The 10,226-nt window shown below is 42.4% G+C and overlaps 1 protein-coding gene across 1 annotated transcript in view; it reads left to right on the top strand.

Annotated features, from left to right (window-relative positions):
* Window positions 1-899: 899 nt before the first annotated feature.
* The window catches only part of VAV3 (vav guanine nucleotide exchange factor 3), a 488,752-nt gene continuing 479,425 nt past the window's right edge, over window positions 900-10,226 (top strand). Inside the window, 2 exon segments of the mRNA XM_044004405.1 lie at window positions 900-1,455; window positions 1,458-1,495. Coding sequence (XP_043860340.1) covers window positions 1,293-1,455; window positions 1,458-1,495 — 201 coding nt within the window. The 5' untranslated portion in view covers window positions 900-1,292.

Genomic DNA, 10,226 nt, shown 5'->3' with positions numbered 1-10,226 from the left:
ATGCAAGGTGCTGGGGATACAAAGAGGAAAAAAACACAAACAAAACAAAAACCCAGCCCTGCTCTCAAGGATCTCACAGTGTAAAGGGAAAAAAATATGCAAATAAAATGTAGACGGGACAAATTGGAGATAATTTTGTTAGCATTAAAAGGGGTAGAGAAGGCTTATTGCAGAAGGTGGAATTTTAGCTGAGACCTGAAGGAAGTTAGGGAAACTAGGAGACAAGAGACGAAAGGGAGGGTCTCCAAATGCTCAGAGGTCAACAGGGAGGAGGGGGCAGTATGAACAGTATGGACAGGGAAGAGTGTCAAGGACACGGAGGAAGGGCCAGGCAAGGTGAGGGTGCTGCTGCTGTCTTTGAAACCACTAATAACCTGTTTTCAAGATTCCCTATAATCCAGGCACCCGAATTTCCCTGGGGAGGGGGTGTGGTCCCCTGTTTTCCCCCATATAACATCTCTGCACGATTTCCTCTCTGCCGGAGCTCATTGATAGAGCTACCCTACTGAATACCCCGGGGTGGCGGTGGTAGTTACCTTGTGGAAACTCTTGTCTTTCCTTGATCATTAGTCAGTTGCCCTAAGAGGCAAAGTACCATTGGCCTACAGTTCCTGTCCATGGCTGTCGCTGAAAAGCATGTCGGATGCTCAGGCACTGACAGGTAGAAAGGGAGTACTGGTGGGCCGAGGCTCCTTACCCGCGACACTTTCCTCACCGGCCGCCCCACTTTCTTCCCCAAACTGACGTCCTGCCGGCTTCCTCACCTCCCTTCCACCCTCCCCTCCAGGGAATCCACAGACTAACGAAACTGGCTCTGGCTGGAGAGCTAGCTGGGGCATGCTCAGTAGCCGGCGAGGTTTTGATTGAGAGTAGGAAGCTTTTTTGCACTCTACCGGGGCTGCAGCTGAGGCTGCTGACACGGGGCAAGTAGCAGACGGAAGAGAGCGAGTGAGCGAGTGAGCGAGAGCGAGTCACTGCAGCTGCTGCGGCTGCCGCCGCGGCTGCCACAGAGAGTCGGAGCAGAGGCGTCCGGAGCTTGGCTGCGCTCACAGCTCAGCCCGGGGACGCCGCGGTGGCAGCCGAGCCCTGCTGTACCGCCCCGCTTCGGGCAGGGGATCCTGAGCCCCTTCCACTGCGGCACGCACCTCTCTCCCTTGGATAGGGTTAGGGGGGAAAGGGGAGGGTGTCCGGTAGCCCGCCGGTTGTGTCCCGGGAGGACGAGGAGGAAGAAGCCTCCGCTGCTCCAGCATCCCTCTCCCTCCACCCCGGCTCCGTCCCGGGCTCTGTCAGGCATGGAGCCTTGGAGACAATGCGCTCAGTGGCTCATCCATTGCAAGGTGCTGCCCGCCAACCACCGGGTGACCTGGGACTCTGCCCAGGTGTTTGACCTGGCTCAGACCCTCCGTGATGGAGTCCTGCTCTGCCAGCTGCTCAACAACCTGAAGGCTCACTCCATCATCTCAAGGAGATCAACCTGAGGCCCCAGATGTCCCAGGTAAGGAGAGAGGGAGCAGAGCGTCCCCGTTCTCCTCCCTCCTTCTCACCTCCCTGGGCCACGTCTCCTTTCCTTTCCCGTGTTCCTCACCCCTCCCCTTCCTCCCGCTAGCAACCCCCATTAATCATCTGGCTAATTTCTTTGTGTAAATGCAAAGATCTTCTAGGAGCTCCCAGCCTGCCTCTTATCTCTGTCCTCCCTCCCTTTCCCTGGCCACTCTTGGCTTGTTCTGTATTCCAGCTGCGAGGACGCTTTAATCCCTTTAACTGAATTATCAAACTCTCGAAATTTGTGAAGGGTTTCGGGAGGGATGGTGCTGTGAATATGTGTGTGGGGAGGGGGCGTGTGATTTGAAAAAAAAAGTTGTCTTAAAGTGCATCTCACATATCCCCTCACTCTCAAAGACCAACAACGGGAATGAGGCAGGGGAAGAAGAGGAGATGATGAAATAATTTATTTTCCACTTTGCTCTTTGGGCTTGGCTAGGTTGCTTCCCCTTGTTTCTTGATCTGCATTTTTGAAAGAGGAACCATGTCACAGACAGTGTGGAATCTAGGAAGTTGAATATGCCAGTACCGTTATCTGTACAGTGATTGCATGAGCCAAAAAGAAAAAAAAAGGGGGGGTGGGGTCGCGTCATAAAACTGCTACTGCCCTCTGAAGGTCTCCCGCACGTCTCTCCACTGAGATGTTCAGTATTTACAGCTCTCTTTAAACCACGTGAGAAGCGTGAGTCCGGCCTCTCTCAGCAAAGAGACAGGAAACTACAAATTCAGGTTGGACGCTATTCACTTCTCCCTCCCTATCCACCTCCTGCTTCAAGACTTTATGCACATTTTGTTGCTGCATCTGGGGGCCCTGTAAAGAGGTCCATTTCTGAAGTTGCCAGGACTCAGGAGAATGACGTGCAAACAGGGGAGCTCAGAATTCCAAAGTGTGAATGAAATCTTTTCCCCTGCTGACATGTTTTGGCCAAGAAGCACCTTAATTCATGATACTGTCTGAATGTTCTTTGTAACAACTTTAAAGCGTAGAGAGAGGAGCAAAAAAGGATAAGTTCCCATCATTGCATTTTTAAATCTCAGTCATTTGAAGCTTTTAGAGTTAGTGGTATTGTGATAAATAGCCCACACAAGTTAGACCGTAGATAGCAGCAGTAGCATCTTTATAAAGAGATCTGTATTTGGTGTATTCATTTTCCTATGGTTTCTTAAGTAACATTACACATTCAGCTTTTTGAATTCCTGTGTCAGACTCTCACGATGGCCCGCTGTAACCCAATCCCATGGATACCACTATTGATTGCCTTGGTTTTGGCTTCTAGGTGCACAACAGCAAGCAGGAAGACATGGGGGTGCTGCTACTCCCCACACTTTCACTTAGACTGTTCATCATCTGTAAAATAGGGGAAATAACACTTGAAGAGCACTGAGTCTGGAGTCAGGTGAGGGTTCAAATCCACCCCCCTCTGATGCTTACTACCTGTGTGACATAGATATGCTGTTTAATCTCCGTGTGCTTCAGTTTTCACAACAAAATGAGGGTGTTGGACTAGATGGTTTCTGAGGTCTCTTTTGCCTCTAAATCTATGATTCTATGAATTATTGAGTTTGAAGGGTAATTGTGAACTTTGTAAACTGAAAATGTTATATAAAGCGAATCTTGAAGGTTTTGTGATTCTTTTATAAGGCATATCAGTTCATGTAACAAACATTTGCTATGCTCTGATATTAACTGTACCATCCATTTTATCCTGAGCCTCTGTTCTATCATCTGAAAAGTGGGGATAATAGTACTTGTCTTTCCCCAAGGAAGAGCCTTGGGGTGGGGTGGGGTGGGGGTAAGGACAGACCAAATTACTTTGGGAGCCTTAAATTACTATAAGAATGTGAATCATTTGAATTATATTAGCAACATTTTGGAACAGCTCTTTGGATTCAGAAATTCTCTGTGGAGTTCCTCCAATTGCTCATTAAGTCCCATTGCTTAGGAAATTATAACAGATTGAATCATCATTTCCTACCTTGCTGCAGCCCCTTCTGGACGTCAAGGTCTGTTGCAACAGAGTGCAGACCAGCAGCAAAAAGTAATTGTCCCAGGACTCCGCAGATCCAATAAAACGTGGGGTGTCCTGGTACTGCTGGACAATGGAAATGTTGGGTATAGGTGAATTTGCCAGCTAATGGATGTTAACTTAATTCTTCAGACCAAAAAAACTTTAAACTTCAAAAACTTTTTCAATAAACTTCTTTCTAAGTTGTATTGCATACTTCCTTATTTGAACAGAATATACTAAACATAAATGAACTTTTCTTCAATGATTCATGGTCATTAGTGTGGTATAGTTTTTAAAAAAAGAGTAGTGGGGCAGGGAGGGGGTATCAAGAGACATAAATGGCTGAGTCCTAACTTTGTCACCTGGAAACTAATCACTCTCTCTCTGTCTCTCTGTCTCTCTGTCTCTCTGTCTCTCGGGGCAATAAGCATTAAGTGACTTGCCCAGGGTCACACAGCTAGTAAGTGTCTAGTGTCTGAGGTCGGATTTGAACTCAGATACTTCTGAATCCAGGGCCTGTGCTTTATTCACTGTGCCACCCAGCTGCCCCGGATCTAATCACTTCTAATTGAATTCGACATCTGATGCCCCTCTCAGTACTAATGACATAGGGTAGTTGAAATGGGAAGATTGATGGAAAATTGAGTCAGAATAATGGTTTTGACACCTCCTAGAAGTGTTTGTGGCCATGGCTAAGTCACCTAACCTCTCACTTAGCTACGATTTCTTTTGTTTTTAAAAAGTTGCTATAATGATATAGAAATGACTTACTTCACCTAACCTAGAGAAAAGTGGTTTTGTTACTCTAAAGGGATATGGTGGATCTATATCTTTGCATTTTCTTTTAAAAAAATTATCTTAATTTATGAAATTAAAACAGGCATTTCCATAACATAGTCTCATAGTAATAAAAAAGATGACTGCTCATGAAACTGCAAATCTATTATGTAACAACTTGCTATTCCTTTTAACTATAAATGTATCATGTAAATTTATTTTCCTTTTTTTCTTCCTCTCCCTCCCCTGCCCTAGAAATGGCTACCATTAGACACAAATATGTATATATGTAAGTCTATTATATATCTATTATATACATACAACAACTCTGCCTATTGACTTCCTGGATTGCATTAAGTCTCAACTAAAATCCTATCTTTTACTGGAAGCCTTTCCTAAACCTATTTAATTTAGTGTCTTCCCTCTGTTATTACTTCATATTTATTCTGTATATAGCTTACTTTGTATAGATTGTTTGGCACGTTGCCTCTCTCATAGATTATGAGCTCCTTGAGGGTAGGTACTGTCTTTTGTCCTTTTTGTATCCCCAGTACTTAGCATAGTGCCTGGCACATAGTAGGCACTTAGTAAATGTTTACTGATCATTGGAGAAGTGTGTATGTATAATGATTATAGCATTTCTATTTTACAAAATACATTATTTCATTTGTTCCTCATAATACCCCTATGCATTTTTACAGTTATTGTTACAGTATATCCATTTTTATAGAGGTTAAGTGTCTTGTTCATGGTCGCAAAGCTAGTAAGCATCAGAGGCAAGATTTGACTCTAGCCTGTCTTGGCTCAAGTCCAGTATTCTTTCTACTATAATACACTGACTTCCATACTATGGATATGTAATATAGTGTTGCCTATATCTCTTCAATCTATCAAGAAGTGCAGGCATTGTTTTAGGCTCTGGGAATACCAGGAATTTACTGCCCTCAGAAGCTTATTGGGTTAGTTTTTGGAAAACATTATATATATGTATATATATGTGTGTGTGTATATATATATGTATATATATGTATAACACATAATATGTATACACACATATATATGTATAGTGCATGTGTCTGTTTCTGTGTGTCTGTGTGTGTGTGATACACACATATAAGTAAGTAGAAAATAGTATTGCTCTAATTGCTACCTGCCTGATTACCATATGTTGGATTAATAAAAGAGCAACTCATTACATGTAGGTTTTTATTACACTCAGGAAGCAGTGAAAACCATAATTGGTTCAGTGTTATTATTGCTTTATGAGACTTATCTGAGTTGATATGAACTAAAACACACACACAACAGCCCCCACCCCCAACAAACAAACACCCCCCCCCCCAAAAAAAACACCCTCAACCAGCCCAAACAAACAAAAAACTCAAAATACCTTTGGGGATCTATTTATCTTTTGTCTATTCTTTCTTTTGGAATATTTTTCATGAAAAAGTCCACATAATCACTTATCTATTTTAGTTAATAAACACTATAATAACTATTCTGAAAAAATACTCAAGAGGGTATTTGAACATTGGAATGTAACCTTGATTAAAAAATATTTGGTGCTGCAATGGATAGAACTTTGGACTTGAAGTCAAGAAGTCTTGAGTTCAAATCCAATCTCAGACACTTATTAGATGTGCAATTTTGGGCAAATCATTTGGCTTTTCTGTGCCTTGGTTTCCTCATCTGTAATATGGAGATAATAATAGCAGTCAACTCATCGGCTTTTGCGAGGATTAAATGAGATATTTGTGAAATGACTTGTAAACTCAAAGTTCTGTATCAACGCTATTAGTGTTATTTTTATTAATTTTATAAAATGTTATAACTCACATTTAATTGTATCTTTGGGTTTACAAAGCACTTTCCTCATTAGAATCCCAAGAGATAGGTAATATAATTATGATTGCCTTTTTGTTTATTGATTGGGATTTTATAGATGAAGAAATGGGGTCTCAGAGAGATTCAAGGATTGTCCTATTGTCACATTGTCACAAAGCTAGTTAGTGGCAGAAGCAGAAAGACCCTATGGTAAGCTTTTGAATTTCAAGTCTTGTGCTCTCTCTGCTATTCAGGGCTACTTCTCCTTCTCATCCTGGTTCTTTTTAAACCAGGAAACTTTCAATGAATAAATTTTTAAGAAATCTGACACTTTTTCAAAGAGTTTCTAAGGGGACAATTGATATTTGTTGAAAGGAAGACTGATTAGCAAATTCATAATCCACCAGCTGGTTACCCTTCTATTGTCATACCCTTATCTTTGTTTATTGAACCAAAGTCTTCAGACTTTCTAGGCAATGGGTGATTGGGGCCTTAATTTCCATAACCATGTGGGATTTCCATGCATTTTAAGAGTTCCAATCAAGGTAAAGTGACTTGCATAAGAGAACAGTTAGCCACCCTTCTTACAGAAGGGGAACACAGGGCCCCTAACTCCAGATTTGTTAGCTGTTTTTTTCTTGCTGAGGTGTTAACTTTCTTCTCGGCTTTGAAGCCTAGAGGCATGTTACATGTGTACTCTGAGGGCAGACCTATGGTCCAACTAGCATAATATTCTAGGCAAGGCATGTAGTAAATGCTAGAAATGCTAGGTCAATTGTGTATTATGTTTCTGACAGTAGCAGAGAGGAATACAAACCTTTAAGAGCTCCCTGGTGCCTACAGAATGCAGTAAATTGCTAAGCATTTTATTCAAGACAATTTTGTGGTGCCAACCTCCTTTTCTCATATTATCCTCACCCATATTTCATGCATTTATATAAACATGGAAAATATATGTTAAACTCTCTTTTCAAGGTCATTTGTTGAAAATGAGGGAGACAGTGTTGCACAGTGGAAGGTATCAAAAGATTGGCTTAAATTTTGGCTCTGCCACTTGTGATTTGTGTAACCTTGCATAGTCACTTGACCTCTGTGGGCCTTAGTTCCTTCATTTGTGAAAATGGTTGGGGGGGTGCAGCTGCGTGGCACAGTGGATAAAGCACCAGCCCTGGATCAGGAGGACCTGAGTTCAAATTCGGCCTCAGACACTTGACACTTACTAGCTGTGTGACCCTGGACAAAATGTAGGGCAGGGACTCCATGGCCCATAGGGTCCTTTTCAACTCTAACTATGATTCTATACTCATACGTTAAGTAAGATGGACTATATAAACTACCCCCATCCCCCTTTGAACTCTAAATCTATGATCCTTAGCAACCTAGCATTATTATTTGGATGTTAATTAAAGGGGATCTATTGTCGTTAGCAGCCATATTACTTGACTGTGTGGTATTGTACTTGCGGCTAGAAGGCACCATAGTGCAGAGAGCCCTTGGACCTGGAGTGGGAGGCCGGGGGGGGGGGGCATAAATTCAAATGTGATCTTAAAACACTAATAGTTATGTGATCTTGGGCAAGTCACTTAACCTGTTTGCCTGAGTTTCTTCATCTGTCAAATGAGCTGGAGAAGGGAGATACAAACCACTCCTAGTATCTTTGCCAAGAAAACTCCAAAGAGGGTCCACAAAGAGTTGGACAGATTGAAAATTGACTAAACACATTGCTTTTGTAGCCTGTTTTCATCACCCTTTGTGTCTTCTGTTAACACCATTTTCTGTCTCTTGATGGATGTGTGGCATTTTGATTTCCACTGTTTTTGTGAGCAGTTAAAATGGACAGTCCCATGGTTGCTCTTTCTTACAATGGGATGGGAGAGGCTAAAGTGGTAGAGCTAGAAAGGGATATAAGATAGGCTAGAGAAAGACAAGCAGGAAAGATTAGAGGAAAACACCAAGAAGAGAAGACAATGGGGTCATGTGTTTTATCTTTAAATATTTGAAAGGCTGTCACATGGAAGGACTTAGACTTGTTAGGCTGACCCCTGAGGTCAGAACAAAGGGCAATGAATGGGGTTGAAGTTGTAAAGAGGTAATTTTAGGCTTGATGTAAGAGAAAACTTCCCAAGAGTCACAGCTGTTCAAAAGCAGAAGATGCCTGGTGAGGCAATGTGTTTTCCCACATTGAAAGTTTACAAGTAAAAGCTTGATGTCCCCTTGTTGCATAGACGTGTTCATGTGTGAGGTGGAGGGTGAGGTCTTTTCAAGCTCTGAAATTCCGTGAGAGGGAAAAAAAGAAGCGGAGCAAAAGATGGCTGTGCTAGAATTGCTGCTAGATCCTAGGGTCCACCAGGCCCTGGTTGTCTTCTGTGCTAATAGAATTGATGGCTTATGGCCCTAGCTCATGATCAGGTCTAGAAGCCCCTCTTTATAATTCACCGACTATAAACACTGCTTGTCAGATCCCTTTGCATGATCCTTTGAAGTGGGTCATTCCCCCCCCCCACCCGAAGCCCTTTCTCCCACTAGATTCATGCATCAACTATCAGGGATGTCAGAAATGTCAGAGCCAGTGGAGAAGAGGGTGAGACATAGTAATATTGTAACTGACAAGGCACTGGGAGAATCATTCTTTTCATTCTGTCTTTGCTATATTTTAGGCACTCGGCAGCAGAAGTGTGAGCACCAAGACAGGGAGTACTTCTGCTCTTCATTCATTAGTGTTTTGAAATGACTTTTTTTATTTTACTGTGTAAATCTTTGAAATTGTTTTTCACAAGAAGTGTGGTCAGCTTTCCAGTTATTGCTTAACAGGAAGCCAGTATTATATGGTACTCACTTGAGAGTTCCCTAAAGAGTCAATTAATATGGAATATTTAGTGATACATTTGATACTCACCTTCCATGTTTTTCAAAGTAGCATACTTAAAAATAGATTTGTAACAGCTGGCCTGAATAATAAACAAGCCTGGCTTTGGGACAGGCAGAATGCTGTCAAGATTCTTCTCTTCGTGGAATCACGGCATCTTAGGGTTAGAAAGGTTCTCAGAGAGCAACTAGGCTGATCCCAGAACTAACTGCACAGGAATTTTCAGTTGAGGGTTCTATTGCCTGTCCCAGAAGAAGATGTCCAAGGTGTAGAAGCATCATAATTTAGTAGGAAAGATGCAGGCAGGGATTGGAAGTCGTCAAGAGGCCTAGTTGTGACATTAACTAGAAAGGTGACTTTGCTTAAGTCTCTTTATGTTTCCAACTTATTAGACTATAACACCATAACTTGCATGTAGTATTGGTTTAATACATTGAATCTGTGAAAGGTAAATAATACTAGCTCTCCTTAACTCAGAGAGCAGCTGTGTGGATAAAAGGAGATGATGGGTGGGAGTGTTTCAATGGTGCTTGACTACAGATAAGCATTTGTAGTGTTGGGAATTTCGAAGAATAAGAACTTATTTATGTAGTATTGTGGGGCTTCAGAGTATATCAATTAATTAATAAGTACTTATTAACCTACTAAGTGACAGACACTATGATAGGTGCTAGAGATTATAGTACAAAAGTGATATGGGAGGGGCAGCTAGGTGGCACAGTGGATAGAGCACCGGCCCTTGGATTCTGGAGGACCTGAGTTCAATCCGGCCTCAGATACTTAACAATTACTAGCTGTGTGACCCCTAGGCAAGTCACTTAACCCCAATTGCCTCACCAAAAAAAAAAGTGATATGGGATCATAGATTTAAAGCTGAAAGGGTCTCAGAGGCCATCATGCCAACCCTCCTTATTTTACAAATGGGGCAGTTGAGGCACCAGGAAATCCAAGTGTGTTTTTCCAGTGTTCCACAGCTAGAAAGTAGGTCTGAGGTGGGATCTGGATCCACGTCTTTCTAACTCCGTGTCCAAAGCCCTATCCATTATGCAATGACCACTGAAGTCCCTTGACCTGATCTTACATTTAACCAAGGATTTTTAACATCTCTGGGAGAGAACACCAGGGGAAGGAACTTTGACAGTTGAGGCAGTGATGGGGGATTGTGAATGGAACCAGACGGAAATGGATCATTACCCCCTTTCAGTACT

The sequence above is a fragment of the Dromiciops gliroides genome, chromosome 4, assembly GCF_019393635.1.
Source record: "Dromiciops gliroides isolate mDroGli1 chromosome 4, mDroGli1.pri, whole genome shotgun sequence".
Classification (NCBI taxonomy): domain Eukaryota; kingdom Metazoa; phylum Chordata; class Mammalia; order Microbiotheria; family Microbiotheriidae; genus Dromiciops; species Dromiciops gliroides.
The sequence above is the reverse complement of the archived record's forward strand: the minus strand, read 5'-3'. Positions and strand labels throughout refer to the sequence as shown.